Source organism: Takifugu flavidus, chromosome 6 (assembly GCF_003711565.1).
Source record: "Takifugu flavidus isolate HTHZ2018 chromosome 6, ASM371156v2, whole genome shotgun sequence".
NCBI classification, from domain to species: Eukaryota; Metazoa; Chordata; class Actinopteri; order Tetraodontiformes; family Tetraodontidae; genus Takifugu; species Takifugu flavidus.
This window is the reverse complement of record NC_079525.1, coordinates 7,975,674-7,995,544: the sequence shown is the minus strand read 5'-3', so window position 1 is coordinate 7,995,544 and position 19,871 is coordinate 7,975,674. Positions and strand designations below refer to the sequence as shown.

Below are 19,871 nucleotides of genomic sequence, written 5' to 3'. Positions count from 1 at the left end.
TGAGTCCACCGTCCTCTCCCCTGCTGTCCCTATAGAGTCACTTAGGGATAACCAACGTACTACACGATTTGGCAGAGTCAGTTTGTCGCCTGATTGAATCCATCAATCAATCAAATCAATCTTTATTTATATAGCGTCTTATACAATCGAAATTGTTTCAAGGCGCTTTCCAGAATCCCAGGGCCTAACCCCAGACAAGCAACAGTGGCAAGAAAAAACCCCCCTTTAACAGGAAGAAACCTTGAGCAGGACCAGGCTCATGTAGGGGGACCCTCCTGCATGCTGATGGCCGGCTGGGTAAAGAGAGAGGAGAGGAGAGGAGAGGAGAGGAGAGGAGAGGAGAGGAGAGGAGAGGAGAGGAGAGGAGAGGAGGAGAGGACAGGACAGGACAGGACAGGACAGGACAGGACAGGACAGGACAGGACAGGACAGGAGAGGAGAGAGAGAGGAGGAGAGGAGAGGAGAGGAGAGGAGAGGAGAGGCACAGAGCACAGAAACACACACAAAAATACACTATACAGCGGGTCAGCGGGGCCGGAGGTCATCATGCAGCTCCGAAGGTGGCGATACCTGTAAATGAATAGAGGGGTGGGGGGGGGGAGAAGCAGAAAAACTACACAGGAATCAGCATAACTAGTCTGTTTGATGAATCTATGACTCAGGTTACCTCACTTTTTGGTACCAGGCCTGTTCCATCTCCTGTCATGATTGTGTAGTTTGATGTGCACTGCCATGCCTTAAACCCCAGCCACCTGTGGCTAGGCAGCCATATTTCCCCCTTGAGATGTAAAAGGCATCTCTATTGTATCGATGGAGTTTTCAACAATGTTGTTCTGACTCTTAACTCTTTGAAGAGGTAGCTGTCTAGCTGATTGTGTGATTGTGCCTGATCTTGTATTATGGTGCTGGGTGTTGGGGTGTTTTGTTTTGTTTTGTTTTTTGCTACTCTTTTGGTTTTGTGATTTTGTGTAATTCTGAGGGGGTGAGCGTAACAGGGCCTTTGTGTTATAATGTGTTATAAAGCGTTTTTTATTACACAAAATATGGTCTGTTACATGCTCAGCTGTCAAAAATACAGCATTTCCGGTGCTTAACGATGGGTTTGGGAGCTCCGTCCTGCATTTCTTCTTCTGTGGTGACCCTAAAAAAGTGATGGCGATCCCTCTGCCTCTCCCCTTTTGCACAATACTCTCCTGGGAGAGGAACTGGAGCGGGCTGCTAACTGTCTATCCGTGTTATTATTTGTTGCTGCCAGAATAAAAGAAAGTCGCAAGGCAGAGTTCCACATGTGCAAATAAAAAATGGTGACAAAGAGTTCTGTCCTTTTAAAATAGAGAAGACAAAGAATAGGAACAGACATTACTGAATATATTTATATTTACTTTATATTTTTTAATTTAGTCTCAGAAAATCTTTCTCCAGAAAAGATTAATTCTTAATTATGACAAAAGATATTGTAGCGTGTTGGGGAGGGTCAGAGTGGGAAATTCCCAGCATGCTTTGTAGTAGTGTGTTCTGTGGGTTCAGGTTTGTGTTAACCCTGTTTTTTATTTGTTGTAAATGTTATCCTTTGTAACTTTCAATGTTAATGTTCTATTTATTGAGTTCTGGTCGTTAATGTGTTTAATTACTGTTTTAATTATTGTTTGCACCTGGACACCATAAGCGAGATTATGTGTGTCATTGAAGACTTCCCTTTGTTCGTGTGTTTCCTGTTGAGTGATAACTAAAATGGCTTTCTGCATTTGAACAGCAGAATAAGTTGACTGGAATCTGCATCTGAGTTCTTCCGCAACTTAGAACCCGAGCTCGCCAAAATATGATCTATTTTCCAACGTGGACGGGAAACAACAACATTTAAAATACTACTGCTACTACTATTACTTCTGCTGCTGCTACTACTGATACTAATAATAATAATCACGTCTTCCTGCACCTCACTGCACCGGAAGGAAACGCAAACGCGGTGCGCGCGCGCCTTTGATGACGTTTGATCATACAAGCACACCTGGTAGACCTGCTCGGGACACTCAGGTAAGCTCTTCTTCCTCCTCTTCTTTACCTTCTCTGACATATGACCGTTCTAAAGTGGCTGCACGTGACCGACGCAGGAGACGCGTGTGAATCAAGCACGCGGGTTAATGTCATTTCAGATTCTGTCAGTTTATCCTGATTAAATGTGATTTTTGTGATCGGACAGGTCGGCACGCGCTAGTTGAGGTTTTTATTTTTATTAGTCATGATCGATCAAGCGTTATCATTAAACGTTGCGTGGTATTTCTACTTGACCCTCGTTACCATGGAAACCCTCTGAGCCGGAGTGCACGTGTTTTCAGATTAAGATTCGAGCGTGTGAACATTTCCCTTGAAGGGTTGGAGGATTAGTGGATTCTAGATGTTGAAATGGAGGGTTGAGGACCATCACACACATACACATACACTCACACATACACTTGGCCGTATGTTTTGTTTGCTGACTGCGTTATATGCTAGTAAACAGCATCCATTGTTATTCATACAGGTCTGATGAATAACAACGGATATTTTAATTTACTCCTGAACAAATTATTTAAACAAATTCTCAGTAGTCTCTGCAGGAGAGTTTGTTAGGTCTGGTTCTTCCAGAGTGTGTGTCTGGGGTGTGTGTGTATCTGGGATGTGCGAATGTGTGTCTGGGGGGTGTGAGTGTCTGGGGCGTGTGGCTATGTGTCTGGTGTGTGTGCATGTGTCTGATGTGTGTTTGTGCGTATGTGTGTCTGGGGTGTGTGTTTGGGTGGGGGGTGAGGGGGGTTCCACCTTTCGTCCTGGAGCTGTGTGAATCGTCATAAAAGATGATTTGTGCGTTTGAAGATCTGCCTGGACCAAAAATAGGACATTGCAGATGTGTTGTTCTCTCTGCTCCATCACACTGATGTTTCTCACATCAAGGTGATCCAGGGCCTCGCAGCTCCAAACATCTGCCAGATTTCACAGAAGGTGACTTTGGGCTGAGAGACGAAGCCAAACAAGTGTTTCCCCCACCCTCTCATGCTGCTACCAACACGTGACCTTCAAACCTGATCAGATACTTAAGGTAATATTAAAAATTGACTTCAGGTAAAAATAGTTCAGACATCACTGATGCTCAGATTTGCTCTCCAACAAGCAGAATCAGGTGTGAAGGAGTATCAGGATGGAGAAGAAGCTGGTTCCTCCTGATAGGTGAGGCAGGCGATGGTGGTGTTTCTGCTAGTTTTGTGCTCTGGATCCGACATCAGCAGGATTGTTGTGTCTGCAGTGGTCAGACTGTCGCTGTCATCATCTTCATGCTTGGACTGGGAGTTTTGCTGCCCTGGAACTTCTTCATCACTGCTTCTCAGGTGTCACCCATAATCTTCCTCCTCTTCAGGGCTTCAGGGCAGTTTATGGAGTTAGTCAATTGTCAGTATAACAAAAGCTCTAAAACACAGCTTAATGAATAATCTTCCTGTCCGATTTCTCTCTTGAAGTACTTTAACCAGCGGCTCAGCTTTACCAACAGCAGCTCTAACAGCACAGCAGAATCCACCAACGACTACAACTACGACAGCTGGATGGTTCTGCTCTCCCAGCTGCCCCTGCTGCTCTTCACACTGCTCAACTCACTCCTGTACCATTGGTGAGGGGGAGAAGGAGGAGCAGGGAGATAAGGGTGGGGGTGGTGCTGGTGGTAGTGGTGAAAAAGATGGTTGTTATGATGGTGGTGGTGATGATGATGGTGGTGGTTATGATGGTGATGATGATGCTGCTGATGAGGGTGGTTCTTTAGTGTGAGAGAGCGGCTCCGTGTGACCTTCAGCCTGGTTGGGATCCTCCTCCTCTTCTCCCTCACAGCAGCTCTGGTCCAAGTCCCAATGCACCCAGACACCTTCTTCTCTGTCACCTTGGCAACCATCTGGTTCATCAGCAGTAAGTTTTGGTGGCCCAGAATATCAAAACACAACAGCCAAAACTAACACATAACAATATATTAGTGTGTGTGTGTGTGTGTGTGTGTGTGTGTGTGTGCGTGTGTGTGTGTGTGTGCGTGCGTGTGCATATGCGTGTGTGCAGCCTGTGGTGCGGTCCTCCAGGCCAGTCTCTTCGGCCTGGTGGGGCTCTTCCCTCCTCGCTACAGCACGCTGTTCATGAGCGGTCAGGGTCTGGCTGGGATCTTTGCCGCAGTCGCAATGCTCCTCTCCATCATCAGTACGTGACCACCTGAACCCACCAAGAGCTTAAAGTCATGCTGAGGGAATGAATCAAGTCTAAATTCTGGGATTTCTTGTTTCCTGGGAAGGTAACGCAGATAAGAGCACAGCCGCAATGGCATACTTCATCACGCCGTGTGTGGCCACAGTGGGAATGCTGGTGTGCTACCTGCTGCTGCCTCACCTGGTGAGGACAGGAATGAGGACCACAATCAGTAAAAAACACCCAAACTTTAGTAGAACACACCAGAGATCTGGCAGGATCTTTATACTGTGGAACTATTGGAGATGTGAGTCTTCCTGTCTGGTCTGCAGAAATTTGCTGGTTTTTTCCTGAACAGACGTCAGCATGACAGCATGCAGTCAGAGGAACTCCTCAGCAGCACCGGTAAGGCTACAGATGTGTAGGAGCAGGTTATGCTTAGAGTCATAACTACTGTAGAAAACCAGGTTTAAAAGCTTTGGCTCTGAACTACTGTAGAACCTTTCATCCCATCAGTTCGGCTGTTGGACTGTTGAAATTGTTCATGGTGCCGCTAACGTTCCTTTTGTAGCCTTGAACAGCAAAAACCTGGAGGCCAACGTGACAGATATCCGCCATTCATCAGGTCGGCATCCATCCGTCCCGAACGTCTTCAGGAAGGTGAAGCACTTAAAAATATCCAATAAGTTTACTGCTTAAAGGCATCCGATGGACTACTGTAATCAGATTGGTCCTAATTAATATCAGTGATGGTGTCCCTGAGCTGATCGCTAGTGCCACTGTGGCTGATTCGTCTTGGGTTTGATAATCTGGAATTTCTTTGCAGATCTGGCTCACGGCGATCTGTGTGACCTGTGTGTTCGCCGTCACGTTGTCTGTGTTTCCTGTCATCGCAGTCCGAGTTCAGACTGTCTACAAGGACGTCGTCACCTGGGGTCAGTCTAGTTCATAATGGCATCATATGATGTTTGGGGGAGGAGCTCCTGATGAGTTCCTGCTAAATTCAGGTGCGACTCTTGTTTCACTCTGTTTGGATGATACTGGAGCCGCCATCAGGGGCGCTCACATGTTCTGGCAGCCATGTTTGTCTTCACACCTTTAACTGAATTTGGGGGAGGTTCTATCTTCTCCAGACAAAGTCTTCACCTGCGTTTGCTGCTTCATCGTGTTCAACACCATGGACTTGGTCGGCCGCAGCTCCGTGTCAATCGTCCAGTGGGTGAGTCCGCCGCCATTGCTGAGCGCTTCCTGTTTTGTTCACTCACCTGAAGGATGTCTTCACAGCCGTCCAGAGACAGTACTCTGCTCCCTGTGGCCGTGCTGTCTCGCCTGATCTTCATCCCTCTGCTTATGCTCTGTAATGTGGAGAACTCCAGATTGCCCACCATTTTCACACATGACGGCGCCTTTGTGGCCATCATGGCGGCGTTTGCCTTCTCCAATGGCTATCTAGCAACCCTCTGCATGGTGTACGCGCCACAGTGAGTAACAGAAAGTGCTGCCTTTTTAAATTGGGAAAATGAAACATTTGTCAGAATCCTTGCTGCTGCATCAGCAGCTCAGAGCTGCCTTAGGGTTCTAACTTTGGCTCTGCTCATCAGGCTGGTGCGAGGGAAGGACTGCGAGACAGCTGGCTCTCTCATGACCTTCTTCCTCATCCTGGGTCTGGCAGTAGGAGCAGCCTTCTCCTTCTTGCTTGGAAGCCTGGTGTAGGATGCCATGGACTGTGTGAGCTCTTGTGGGTCCTTCAGAGAGGAACGCTGTTCTTCACAGTGGTCCACATCAGCCTCCAGTGGAGAGGCTTCAGTCTGAAGTGTGAAAATTCCATTCAAGATTTCAAAAATTGGATTTTTAAATGGATGTTTTGGTCTTATGTTTGGTGTCGCTCCTGAAGTCCATTTCACACTTTATTTAATGCCATAAAAAGAAGCTACTTGAGTTTATCTGTGATGTCTGGCTGATTATTCAATGCTGGTTAACAGACATGAATCTGTGTGCTGTTGAACAAGGTCAAAGCTCAGAACTGGCTGTAATCAGACTTTATTAAATATTCCATTTCCTGCTTTTGCAGTTACACCAGCAATGGTGTGTCCAAGTGTACGTTTGTGGCAGTGTTTCAACTGTAAAAAAGGAGCAGATGGATGGATGTTTCCTCTGACCTCACTTCCTGCCATTTTTCTGAACAGAAAAGAAAAATCTGATGTTTGAAAATGAAATGAAAGACATAGACTAACGTCTGCATCTGAGTTAACTTTATTAACCAACCATCACATGAAGAAAACAACTGAGCAATTACAACCAAAACTCTGATCTACAAAAAAGTTTTCCTTCACCTCCACAAACATTATTTTAAGCATCTTCTAGTTTTGACACTCATTTTTAGGACTGAATAAAAGCCTCAATGTTCAACTGCAGCCTCACAATGAGCTCAGTTGTTCCTGAAACAGAAAAAGCAGCTGATTATCAGCGCGCGTGTGCGCGAAAGGAGGTGATCAGACCGGACCTGCAGCTCACGTCTTTGCCGTCTGTTTGGGTCCAGTTCGACATGGCTGACAGCGTGCGAGCACCAGACAGGAAGGTGAGTTCACACACCTGAGCGTCGCGTCAGTACGCCGGAAGTTCTTCGTTCTGACACAGACACACACGCACATTCACAAAGTCCTGGGTTTTCGGCATTGATCGTTTCTAGATTTGTTTCCCCCCCCCCCAAAGCTCTGACAGAATCATTGTAGTGAAGGTACTTCCGGTCAGGTTTTAAAAAAATAAAAGATTTAGCTTTTCAGAGCCGTGTTTCCGACGTCACAACTATGAACACTTTCGGGTATTTTCATTGCTAGTGTTATAAAATCCAGATATCCAGAATAAAGACATTGGTAATTACTATATTGAGGTTAAATATTCTGCTTGATTTTTGGAATAAATGTAGAGTAAAAAGTCCATTTTAATATTTTTGTTGGATGAATTGTTTCGTACATGTGGGACCTTCACGCATCAGTCTGGACATTGTTGGTGAAACTTTGACAGAAACTTACTCTTGATGCTGTTTAGACATCCTGTTCGGAACAAGATCTCATACCCACTTTAACACACCCAACTGTCCCCAAAGTATGTAGGCTCAGTATGAAGGCATTTGTGCTTTTATTTAGAAGGTAAAACGAAACTTTTCCTCATTTCCTCACATGCTGGTCATGTGACCTCCCTGCGGCCTCTCTCAGGTCATGAAGCAGTCAGATAACTGCTATTTAAAGTGTGTCCAGTGTGACGGACAGGAAGTTTCTTCTGTAAAGATGGAACACAGTGAGACCAGTAAAACCATCCTATGATATTGACAGATGTTCGTGTTTAAGCTGCTATGGCTGTGATGCACTTCCAGAAATGGGTTTTTCCACAGAAAAGTGAAGAAAACCAGCCAAGCATTCGTCCTGCAGAGAGAGACACTGAGAGAAGTCTGGTAATTGGACTCCATTATTCAAAACTGGAAAGAACGCTTTTATTTGTCAATTCATGTCTGAAAGCTGATCTCTCCTGCTGCTCAGGTGGTTCCCTTCAGAGGTCACATCCCAGGTGGGCTGCAGCCAGGGAAGAGGATCATCATGTTCGGGGTGGTGGACCCTCGACCAGACAGGTGACCTCAGATTTCACATCAAGTGATCAATTTACTCAAGTACTGGTAAAGTTCTGGATGAGTAACTAAGAGGTCATTTTTGATTCCTTTAAACTTTATAAACCTGGTAAATCCATGTTATAACTTTGCTATTCAAGCTGAAATATTCAGATGTTATAAATACTTGAAAATTGATTTTGTATTGGCGTGTATGACTGATCTGGCCTCCGTCAGGTTCTACGTTGCCTTGACTGGTTGTTGTGGAACTTCTGGGGAACCTCCATCCGACGTGGCGCTGGAGCTCTGCATCCGCTTCCGGGATCGCCAGGCGATCCGCCGAGCCTGCATGTCTGGATCCTGGGGGGATGCCGAGCGAGATGTCCCCTTCTTCCCCTTCATCAAAGACCAGCCTTTCAAGGTAACCAGAAGGCTGTGGATGTGGTGGCTGGCTGCAGTTTCTGACCTGTCTGTGTGAATGTGTGTTTGCAGCTGGAGATTCGCTGCGAGCGGAGTCGTTTCCGTGTGTTCGTGGACGGCGAGCAGCTCTGCAACTTCCAGCACAGGCTGACGTCTCTCTGCCACATTGACACCATGTGGATCAAAGGCAGCGTCTCTGTGACTAAACTGGCCTAAATCCAGACCCTGTGTGAGCGTAGCCCGTCTGCCTGTGCAGGCCTGTGGTTGGTTGGTGTTCCCACTGGTTTTCCACATTAAATTCAGGAAGTTTTACTGATGCTGCTGTCATTACAAATACCTCTGCCTCACAGAGCAGATTTGTACATCAACCCCCACAGCAGAAATAGTTTAAATATACTATACAAAACTGTTTGCTAATATTGTATCTGATTGTTGCAGACTTAAACTGTAATTTTTTAAAATGTATTTACTTGAATAGAGTTTAGTGACTGTTATTTAAATTGTGGTTTAAAAAGGCCCTTTAAATCGTATTTGAGTGTTTTTACAAGTGACCGTCCTCTATATTCCACATTAAAAGCCCAAAAAAGAAACAAAAGCTGTATTTTAGTATATTTACTTTGTAAGCTGCAGGCTATTGTGATTAATATACATTGATTATACATGATGACAGGCTGGATGGATATGTGGAGTTGCCACTTGCTACTGGTCCCAGTAAGGCCGTTCTGACTGGTTTTGAGCGCTGTTGAACCTGTTCAACGCGAAAAGTTTTTGCAGAAGCGGTCGTCGTGCTGCTTCCACCGCGGTGCATGCTGGGAGATACGGGCAGGCTAACAGCAGCCGCCGCCGGCTGAGTCAACCTTTGGTTTGTGCCGTCCTCAAGTGCCCAGCTGGACAAACCCGGTTCAGTGTAGAGAGCGCTTCGTTCTCTCAGCCAGCCATGGACCTCAGCGGACCACGTCTCACGGTCAGTCAGACCTTTTGTGTCGGTTACTGAGGCAGCTGCTGTCAAAGCTGGATGGTGAAGGTAAACTAAGCGAAGCTAAGCTAAGGCTAACTGAGCGAGCAGCGGAGACGCTTGTTTCAGTTATATTAGCTAGCTGCGCATTAAGCTAAGCTAGTTCACGTCTCACCAACATTTAATGCTGCTGTTTTTAAGATTATACAATGAATGTCAATGTGTTTTACTTAGCAAAGCATCGGACGCGACGGACGTCTATGCGAGGCATAAATTCGCTATTGGCAACATCGTTTTCCATTATTTTACACTCAGGCTAGCAAAGCTCACCTGTCCACCCTTACACCCATCTTAGATTAGAATGTCTGACGCGTATAGTGTCATTAATGCTACTTGTTGTTGTTGCTGCTGGTGCTGTTGTTGTCATCACAGTAGATTAATCGCACTGTGCCCGTTTTATATTCCACACGAAGCACCTGTCATGTATCTGCCGAGCACCCACCCGCCTGTTAGCAAGCTAAGCTAGTTCAGCGATTTAGCCACGTTAGCCGTCAACTGTTTAACTTCAGCCTCAGATGAAAAGTGCTCTATACTGAGCCAGCCTTGACCAGGAGTTACTCGAACCTTCACCCTGGCAACAAATGGTAACAAATTCTCAAAAATGCTGCCCTTGTGAAAACGTTGATAGTTCCGACGGACCCGGATGGAATCGTCTTTAAAAGTGTTCAGAATAGCTGTTTAATGTTGTCTTTTTGCTGCTCTTGTCAAATCTACTGACGTCTGCGGTGATGAACCAGGTCTTCCTATGAAAATGAACCATTTTGTGTCTTACTGGTCTTACTGGACCGGCTGCTTCGAGCAATCCTGAGATAAGGTTGATCAGTAAACACAGACCCGCTGCTCAGGTTGCAAGAACGGAGACAGGTTCCTTTTGTCCGCCTCAGTGCAGCTGCCATCCCATCAGCTCTCTTTAACATTAACACGGTGTCAGCAACTGAGAAGACCTAGATCGTTTTCATTGACAAATTCTGAAACTGTTTCAACACACATCATTTTTAGGATTAACTGTTAGAAAAGGATAATATTTCAGTTATTGGGGAGGGGGTTGTCTAGGGTTGATGCTGGACTGTTCAGAAGTCAGAAGATGTGTCACTCAGCTTTACTACTTCCCATTATCACTCCATTACTGTTCTCTGCTCTCAGGGATTAAACCACCCTAATTAAAGCTGCAGTAGTAAAATCACTGTTTGTCTAAATAATGTGTATTCCCTGACATCTGGGGCCACATCGGTGTTAAAATATTCAGTCAAATCTTGAGCATTTCGATTATTTGCTTTTTTTTTCTGGAAGTGAGCAGATGTGGGGTGATGGCGATCAGTTCCAGACTTGATGCAGCTTCTCTTCTTCTCAAAGGTGTAACCAGACAGGTCAAGTCATTGAAGAGCCATGGAGCCAGGGGTGATCCGTATGTACTCCTCGTCTCCACCTCCGATGGATGATGGCACAGAGGAGGAGGACAGTGAGTTTGGAGACTTCGGCACTTTTCCCGCTCTGCCCGCCAGCATCAGCCTCACGGAGCTCGACACCCCAACGACCTTCAATCAAACACAAGCACTCAACGCCACCTCCCCCCCAGAGCTCCTCAACAGCCGCGGCATGCTGGGATTCAGCCACAGCTCCTCCACCAGCATGCACCGCAACGAGCCGCTCAAAGCTAATGGAGTCGTGCCAGCAGGGCACCGTGGCGACACTCCCACAGACAGGACTGAGACAAAAAGTGTCCTCACAGGCTCCCCAGTTCATCCAGTGAGCAACCCCAACAGCAGAGGCCCAGAGGCTCTCACTAATGGGTTTGTGACCTTTGACCTTCAGGGAAGCCCCTCCCTGCAGAACTCTGTCCACTCTCTTAGTAAAGGAACGTCTGTGGAGGATCTGGGCAGCGTCCGGCCAGAGAGTCCAGAGGACGACTTTGCTGACTTTGCTTCTTTTTCTGATGCTGAAGGACACGTCATCCATCCAGAGCAGAGAGCCCCTGCAGAGGACACTCTCAGGGACTCAAGCAGAACCCAGGAGTCTGAGTCCATATCTGCTCCTGCAGAGGCCCCAGATGGCTCGTGCAACACGGGCTGGGGCCCGGGGCCCCCCAGCGATGCAGCCTTTGCACAAGAGCACTTGGCCTCAGTTTGCACTAATACCCTGAACGGACTGGGCGTGGCTGACGGGACCAATGTGGGGGCCCACAGTCAAAATGGCCTTTCGCCCAGTGGACCTGAAGAGACGGAACAGATCCACGGGAAGAGCTCTGACACCGAGACAGAGACGGAAACGTCGCTTGGCCGCCTGCTGTCCACAGATGCTCTGGAGGAGTACGCCGACATGAGCACCACGGGCTCTGTGCCTTCCCCCCCTCTCCAGGGGGAAACCACCACGCCTGCTGACCACAGCCAGCTGGCAGAAGATGATGAAGACTTTGGGGACTTTGGTGATGCTTCCTCCTTCAGTGCTCCAGGTTTTACTGATTTTGAACAGGATGCTGAGCAGGACGGGAGCAGGTCACATAGCTCTGCCCCCACGCAGGAACCCACAGAGGACGGGGACGACAACGACTTTGGCAACTTTAATGCCCCCAAGTTTCAAAGCACTGACAACAACACTGAGAAGTTCACAGAATTCCCCATCAGTGACAGTTTTGGAAACTTCAGCTCGGCTACTGATGGTCAGGAGGCAGACGCAGGGTGGAGTGCCTTTGAGGAGGGGCATGGGGAGGGGGAGTCGTGGGCGGCGTTCAGCACTGAGACGCACATCTCTGCTTCTGCTAAGAGCAGAGAGGAGGAGAAGGAGCAGGAGCACAGAGGAGAAGAGGCTGCAGTGAGAGGGGACGACATTGGGACAGACAAAACGACAGTAAGTCCTGATGCCGTAGTGGTCAGACTGGGAGAAGAGTGTCTTGGTTCCTGTGTAAACGTAAAACAACAGCTAACAAAATAACAATAAATGAGGACAAAGATCCTTCTGGCTGGCGTGGGTCTGACCTTTGACCTGTTGATGGTCCTGTCTGCAGGCTTCGCTCTCGAGCCGCCTGGAGAAGTTGTTTCAGAGCAGCTTCCCTCAGCCTGCTGTTCCTAGCCTGGATGAAGAGGTGGTGTTCCTAAGGACTCTGCTGGGACCTGCAGAGGACAGGGTTCAGGCTGGAGGGGGGGAGGAGGGGGGGTCACTGTGCAACAGGTGAGTCCTTTGAAGTCACGTCTGTGTTCACGCAGGACCAGATGAGGGCCTTATCAACCATTGTGTCTTTGACAGGTCTACACACGGCAGTGTGTGGATGCGGCTTCAGGACATCCACGAAGCGTTTGGGCTCAGGCACCAGTGGGGGGGCTCCCACTGCAACAAAGTGCTGCTGTCCTGCCTGGGAATCGACACCCGGAACATCGTAAGTCCTGGACTAACGGAGGGTTCAGATCCTCTGGAGACTGAGGACGATAGATGCTCTGTAAACCTGCGGTTTCTCCCCCTACAGCTGTTCACCGGACAGAAGAAGCAGCCCGTAATTGTCCCCATGTATGCTGCCAGTCTGGTGAGTCGACCTACCCTCTGTCCTCTGAGCCGTGCAGGTTCTGTGCTGATGGTTTGATCCTGCTGTGATTTCAGGGGATGTTGGAACCAACCAAAGAGCCTGTGAAGCCCATCTCTGCTGCAGAGATGATCGCCTCAATCGGCCAGATGCCTCCAGTGGTGACAGAAAACTCAGATTCAGTCCAGGTAAGTGAGTGAGTGTGTGTCTGTCGGCACCAATGCGCACATACGTGCACCCGTTTGGAGCTGTTGATGTTGTCTGTTGTTACTCAGCAGGAGGCGCTCCCCCCCATCCAGTTTGACTGGAGCAGCAGTGGCCTTACCAACCCTCTGGATGGTAAATAAGCCTTGCCCTCCTGACCTTCGGCTCCCTTCTGTGGTCACTTAATCATCTCTCCTGTTGAGAAATGTGTAAAGTCACCAGCCAATCAGAGGAGCTGGGTCCATCCTGCATGTTATTCTCTGATTATTAACACGTTCTTCAATGAAGGAAAAATCCACAGGAAACATCTGCAGGTGAAATCAAAGGCTGAGATTTTTAATAATTGATCAGAAGTAGATTAAAGGAAACTGTGGATCAGCCACAGTTGAACATTAATTCTTTGGTATTTGGAGGAAAGGGTAAGAATTCTGAGAGCAGAGGTTTTGGTGGATTTTTCCTCCTCTGTTCTCACCGATGGGAGCAACATGTCTGTCACCTGTCTTACTCTTTGATCAGTACGCGTCTCTGCTGTCTCACTCTGTCTGTCTGATAACCTCGGCCGCCCCTGATTCTGCAGCGAGCGGAGGCTCGGCTCTCTTAAACTTGGACTTTTTTGGTCCTGTGGAGGATTCAGGTTCTACCAACTCAGCCTCCATGCCAGGTCAGCAGCACCTCCTAATCCTTCCATTCCTCCATCTCACCTGTAACCTTCATCAAATATCAACACAGTTTCACTTTTGTTTCAGTTTGTTCCCACTGTTACAGATGCAGCTGCTGAGCGCAGCCACACGTTGGCGGCATTTCGTCCCGCTGGGGGCTGTTGAGTTTGTTCTTTTTAAGCTGTTTGAAAGTAAATTAGAGCACACCTGTGAGGAATTTGTCAGCAGATTTCTGGAATGGGATGAAAGTTTCAGCCTCCTTTCAGCACACCGTACAAATAAAAATAATCTCCTGCAGAGGTCACAAATGTGTGACATTTCTCCCAACAATGCCAGTTTTGATGTCTTGCTTTAGCTGTGAAAAGTTACCATACATAAAGAACAAACATAGGCTGGAGGTTTCACAGTTAACAGCCCACACATCGTCCAAACTTCATTTGGATTTCACAATAAAAGCCTGCTTGTTTCCTGTCCCGGTCAGGGGTCGACCCCGAGCTGTACGAGCTGACCACAGCAAAGCTGGACCTCAGCAGCTCCAGCAGCCGCATGGTGGATGCCTTTGCCCGGCTCATGTCCACCATGGAGAAAACCAGCACCTCCACCAGGTCAGATCACTTTATTGTGTCTTCATTTCAGTGCTTTAATAAGACATTTTTTTCTGCCTAAAGGAGGAACTTTTTACTGTTTTTGCTGAATTCTGATGTATGATCATGGCCACTGCTCTTTGGTCACTTCCTGTCTGGACAGGAAACCCAGGAAGGAAGAGAACCTGAGTGAAGAGGCGGCTAAAGTGATCGCCGCTCTGCCCGATCTGTCCTTCATGCAGGCCAAAGTGTTGATGTTTCCTGCCACACTGATGCCACTTGTCTGCCAGAGTACGCCAGACTGAGACCCTACCCCCCAGCAAGCACCGTTCTTGGCCCCACCCAGCTCCGAAGCTTTTACAAAATCTATTTCTTTTATTTACTTTGGTCTTTAGTTCTTCACTTTTGTCCTTTTTTTTAACATTTGTCTTGTTTTATCCATTTTAAAAATAAATTGAAGCATTTAGGATGAGTGAGGACGAGTTCGTGCACAGGTAAATAACTAATTTATAGAGATGCTAATTTATAGATGATGGTTCATATCCAGAGAAATCATGTACATAATCAGGGATTAAGTTTCTATTTTGACTTTATTTTTATATCTGTGGTGGTTTTTGTCTGAAGGAAACACTGGTCCAAACGGAAGCTGAAATTAATCCATTCATAAAGGTATAGGTAAATGATATCAGCATATTTATTGACTTGAAACCACACTGCCTGCAAAATCCCCTGAATGTTTGTTTTTAGCTTTTTTAATGTACTATCTTTCTTTAGTCCCTCCATCTCTTCTCTGGATTCTTCCTCCAAACCAAATGCTGCTGACTTTGTTCCAGGAGAATCATTTCTTTTGCTCCCTTCATTGATTCTGACGGATTCATCTCTTTTCTGGTGGGCCCTTGGTTCTGTCGTTTTGGGGTAAAACTGGGATATTGGTGTGAACCACTAAGGTCGGGGTCGTCTGAGGGGATGAAGGGACCAAACTGCTGGTGTGTGTTGGTTGAAACACTTTCTTTTACGCTTTTGTTTTTCTCTGCTGAGACTCTGGTCCGTACGTCTCCCTCCCTGGAGGATTTTGCACATTGTAAAGATGAAATGGATGTAATCATAGTTCACTGTGGCTTTAGACTGTGTACAGTTAAACTATGGACTGTAAATGTAAGGGGAAATTCCTATGGAAAAAATGGAATCATTTGAAGAGCCTGTCAGGAAGGTTGTTGTGCATGTCCAGGTTCTTTTCAGACTGTAACTGTATATTTTACTTTTAGTGTACACAAATTAAATAGTTAACTTCTCTGCTGGTTTCCTCTTGCTTCATGTCAGGCTTCCATCCTGCTGTTACACCTGACGTCCAGCAGGGGGCGCCGCAAGAACAAACTACTTGGCGAATCCTACTTTAAATTTAATAGGTAAAAGCTATTAAATTAATTTAGGTAGATTTATATGCGACTCAGTATCAAAGATGTTATCAACAATCGGCTTCTATTGTTTAATGTGTGACAACAGATCAGTCACCTCCAGGTTCTTCTGGATGGAAAAACTGACCTGACATTGAGACTTATGAAGAATCCCCATTGGCCACCTGTGCATCTCAAAAAAAAAAAGTAACTGCTTCATTGGAACGGCACTTTACCAGGTCAACCCAAAGAACTAAGCAGCCTCCCTTGGAGCTTTAAGGGAGCTCATGATCGCTTGCAGAACAACAGCGGCTCTAATGTTGAGCACTAAAGTTCTCCAGTGAACCGTTGACCAGGTGGCGTTGCTTCTAAGAGGAACCCTCAACTACAGAGAAGGTAGTTTGGGAGTTATTGTTGCTATAGTTCTACTTTTGATGTTCCTCTTCTACAAATGTTCTGTCTACTTGGACAAGCTCAGTCACCTGAAGCTTTAGCCCAAAATCACCAAGACACTCCAGTTTGGGTTCCTTTGTAAGGAAAGATGTGATAATCAAATGTTCTGGGCAAACGGACAGGGGAAAGAAAAAAACCAAAAACAAATTTTGTGTTTTCACCCAAAAATGTGATGTCAATGAGGCCTTGGCCTTGTAGACGTGGTCCAGACAACCGTCTGAAGGTCAAACCAGCATCAGGATGGAGAAGACATTCTAAATGACCGTGAAGGCTGCTGGTTGTTGGTGCCAGACAAGCTGGTCTGAGTAGATCAGAACCTGCTGATTAACAAGGTTTACAGAAAGATATCCAGAGAGCAACACGTGTTTGGATTAAGATCTGGAGAGAAGAATGAGCAGACTGGTTCCAACCCTGGAATGAAGAACACGATCTCTGAAGAACAGGTGGAACCTTGAAAACAGCTACAGGAGACCACATTAGTCCTGTCACAACAGGAACAGGTTCCCACAAACTCAGCAAAACCATAGAAGATCAGAACATCCTGGTCTGATTAGTCTCTGTTCCTGGCTGGTGGCGCTGCTGTGTGTGTGTGTGTGTGTGTGTGTATTTATTTTCTTGGCCCACTCAGTAGCAGCTGAGCATCATGTAAATGTTGCAGCCTCCCTGTGAATTGTTGCTGACCATCGCCCTCCCTGCAGGACCACGTTCCGTCAGTACAGAACCGTTCCGTCAGTACAGATAATTTAGAACCAAAGAAGCCTTTTAAACCAGAGCTAAAACAAAGAAAACCAGTTTCAAGAGTCTGAGGTCCACTTGTTTTTCTTTTAGACCTTCCAGTTCTGACAGATAACTGTCCAGATCTCTGCTGGTGAAGGACCTCACACCATAAACTCAATCTAGACGAGTTGTTTGAATGGAAGAGTTTCAGTCTGACCTCGTTCCTCTTATCAGCTTTCAACATATTTAAGCTGAATCTGTCCAGAATGGGTTTACTTATGGAGTTGTTGCCTCTTACCTCAGAGATGACAGACGGGCTTACCGTGGAGCCTGTCAGAGACAGTCTCACCAGTCAACCTGCTTGCAGCATTCAAAAGTGGCAACACCATGAACAGATGATTAATCAGGCTGAGAAGTGGTGAAGATAAACCAAGAAAGTCCTGTTGGATTGAAGACAGTCACATGACCAGAACATGTGTCCTCAACTCAAATATGAACAAAAATGAGTGATAAAAACCATTTGTCTTAATTAGTGACACAGCCTGGAGAAACAGTTCACCTTTTACACAAAGTTGAATTAGGCTAGACGTCACATGTCCTCTGGTGTTCCAGACTGAACAGGAACAACATTTACTGTCCAGCAGTTGGGTTAGCATCAGAGCTAAAGCTCAGAGTGACTGAAGTGTCCTCTACTTCACCAGGGGCACTCACTGACACTGAGGGATGTCTCGGAGGATCAGATAGAGAGTAAAGATGTTGATCTTTTTATCTTTGCTTGGGTCTGATCAGCTCTCCATGCTTCAGTCGCATTTCCTTCTCATGGTGCACCTGAATGAATAAATGTGACAATGTCGTCTGCCCATATTGGTTCTCAGCCCTGCACTTGTAGCTTCCCTTGTCCTCAGATCTGATGGGGCTGATGTGATGTTCACCAGGTCAAAAGCACCTGGGCATCATTCCTGAACAAGGTAAAGGTAGCTAAAGTAAGGATTTTTAGGAAACTACATGAGCTGCTAATGGTCAGATATTTTACTGTTGTATGTGGCGATTTTAACACGTATTTGGACAGAGGATAGAATATCTCAGCAACCACTGAAAATGACAGAAAAGAGCACTAATTAAAATGAGCGAAGTATGTGGTATGAAGGATGTTTAGAGTTTTACAACCAGCCAAGGTTGACTTCACGAGGTTTGACAACATAAACCGAATCCATGTCTCAAACATTCACCCTTTAGAATACAATACAAAAGTGTTAAACACTGATCACCTTACTATGGAAACACTCCTTCAGCTTGGCAAAAGTGAATATTAGCTGCCTAAAGGATCCCGATACCATAATAGACTTGAAGGAAATCAGCATAATAAAAGGACTCGGTGTACTGTACTCAGACTGATAGCTGCCTCTGGGAGATCATGAAGGACAGAATAAAATGATTCTTTAAGTTTCAATGTAGGCTGTTAAACCAAAAAATATAGAGAATGGAAAAATATGTAGACCTCCAAACAAAAGGGGATAAAACAGATGAAGACATCAATAACCTGGAAGACAATAAGACACAATTGGACAAAATGAATACAGTACGTCACACAGTCCGTGTCCTCAAGCTGGAGTCAGTGACAGCGACAGACCAGTAAACATAGGAAGTCTGATAAATATGCATAAAATAGAGAATAAATATATTGAGGCAGTTATAGGGGAGGATAGTCAGATGAGGAAAGTAAAAAGAAACTATTAAAGTCTGGGTTGAAAGAACATATCAAAAGATTGACATAAGGAGGAACTGGTTACATTTCTGGAACCGACTAACCTCCATGACGCCAACCTAAGCTCAATAGATGGAGAAATTACCATAGAGGAAGTTAAACAAGCAATTATACAGTCAAGCTCCTGGCCCAGATAGACTGCCCATAGAATTTTATATAAAATGCACAGCGGAAAGAGCAGATCTGTTGACTTCTGTGTATAACACAGGCATCAGGGAGGGAAAACTCCATAACTCCTTTTATCAGGGCATAATTACATTAATACATAAGAGGTAGTACTCAGACAATTATAGAGATGTAACACTTATGAACATAAAAATATTGGCTAAAATCATTATGAACAGACTTCATGATCCTTTAGAACAAATAGAAAAAGAACAAACATGCAATAAGAGGACGGCTAATGTAGGATAACTTAGGTGCAAAAAGAGAAATATTTCATCCTACAGATGAATCTTATTTTAAGTTTGGACCAAAAGAAAGCTTTTGGTTTTATCTCGAGAGTATTTATGGGAAGTTTTAAGGTATTATGGTTTGTTTTAAAAAAAATAAATAAAAAACCCAACCACCAAACGATTTTATAAATATAAAACTGCTGTATGCAAAATCAGTGCAAATCAACGTAAAGGGGGTTCTAACTGAAAATTTTGAAATACATCTGGTATCTGGTGCCCAAACTCAATCATGAGAAAACGGAGGGCATCTGGTTTGGTAAGGCGGATAACCAGCCACAATTAAACGAACAAATTAAACAATTAGAACCTTAGGGATAAAAATAAGCAATAAAGACAGCTACACTGATAACTGGGAAGCAAAGGTAAAGGAAATAAAAGAATTACACAAACAGGAAAACAAGTCATTTAGTTACAAAACAAATTGTAATTATTCATTTTAGCCAAACTTTTTAGCCATAATCTTCCTTCCCGAAGACCAAACCTTGATTAAAATAAAATAGCTATCAATTTTATCTGGGGAATCACGAGAGAAGTAACAAAAAAGAGAGGTTGTATACAAAAGAAAAAAAAAAAAGAGGGAGGCATGGGAGCAATGGTGACAATACTCACTCTGAGGACTCGAGCGCAGAGCTTTCAGGAAGTAACAGTCTTCATTCAAACTCAAAACGCCTCCAAGGAGGGGTGAAGCAAAAAAATAAAAATAAAAAACTAAACTAAAGAAATCCAAAAAAGGGGCAAAGCCAAACAAAACACACTCTCTTACGAGGATCAGACAAACAAAGGTTGTGATAGTCTCGAAGATTCTCGTGGCAATGAAGGACAAGCTGGTGATCATGACAAGGGACGCGATACACTGGCACAGGACCAAGGGAGACACAGACTATAAGCACGTGCGGGGTAAT

At 45.6% G+C, this 19,871-nt stretch overlaps 3 protein-coding genes across 15 annotated transcripts; all 3 read left to right on the top strand.

The window, feature by feature from the left end:
• Nucleotides 1–1,734: 1,734 nt before the first annotated feature.
• LOC130527473 (equilibrative nucleoside transporter 2-like) lies at nucleotides 1,735–6,274 on the top strand. The gene is made up of 14 exons (XM_057036052.1): nucleotides 1,735–2,034; nucleotides 2,929–3,073; nucleotides 3,149–3,201; nucleotides 3,278–3,359; nucleotides 3,489–3,637; nucleotides 3,788–3,927; nucleotides 4,072–4,206; nucleotides 4,298–4,395; nucleotides 4,524–4,596; nucleotides 4,763–4,851; nucleotides 5,018–5,126; nucleotides 5,325–5,410; nucleotides 5,476–5,672; nucleotides 5,793–6,274. Exons 3-14 carry the CDS (start codon nucleotides 3,173–3,175, stop codon nucleotides 5,902–5,904), a joined length of 1,299 nt encoding a protein of 432 aa, XP_056892032.1. The 5' UTR covers nucleotides 1,735–2,034; nucleotides 2,929–3,073; nucleotides 3,149–3,172; the 3' UTR covers nucleotides 5,905–6,274.
• Nucleotides 6,275–6,649: 375 nt separating this feature from the next.
• Nucleotides 6,650–8,807, top strand: LOC130527538 (galectin-related protein-like). Its single transcript, XM_057036170.1, has 5 exons — nucleotides 6,650–6,769; nucleotides 7,583–7,642; nucleotides 7,728–7,816; nucleotides 8,030–8,213; nucleotides 8,285–8,807. The coding sequence occupies exons 1-5, from the start codon at nucleotides 6,737–6,739 to the stop codon at nucleotides 8,426–8,428; spliced, it is 510 nt and encodes a 169-aa protein (XP_056892150.1). The 5' UTR covers nucleotides 6,650–6,736; the 3' UTR covers nucleotides 8,429–8,807.
• A 172-nt stretch (nucleotides 8,808–8,979) lies between these two features.
• aftpha (aftiphilin a) lies at nucleotides 8,980–15,478 on the top strand. 13 transcript variants are annotated; one of them, XM_057035912.1, is made up of 10 exons: nucleotides 9,014–9,176; nucleotides 10,581–12,071; nucleotides 12,229–12,392; nucleotides 12,468–12,597; nucleotides 12,685–12,741; nucleotides 12,816–12,926; nucleotides 13,017–13,077; nucleotides 13,520–13,603; nucleotides 14,083–14,206; nucleotides 14,349–15,478. In XM_057035912.1, exons 2-10 carry the CDS (start codon nucleotides 10,614–10,616, stop codon nucleotides 14,488–14,490), a joined length of 2,331 nt encoding a protein of 776 aa, XP_056891892.1. In that variant the 5' UTR covers nucleotides 9,014–9,176; nucleotides 10,581–10,613; the 3' UTR covers nucleotides 14,491–15,478. The 13 variants fall into 13 exon arrangements, 7 of the variants coding, with proteins under 7 accessions (XP_056891896.1, XP_056891898.1, XP_056891892.1 ...); XM_057035911.1 differs by having other exon boundaries at nucleotides 13,014–13,077; XR_008951035.1 differs by having other exon boundaries at nucleotides 8,980–9,236; nucleotides 13,014–13,077; nucleotides 13,520–14,206.
• The last annotated feature ends 4,393 nt before the right edge of the window (nucleotides 15,479–19,871 follow it).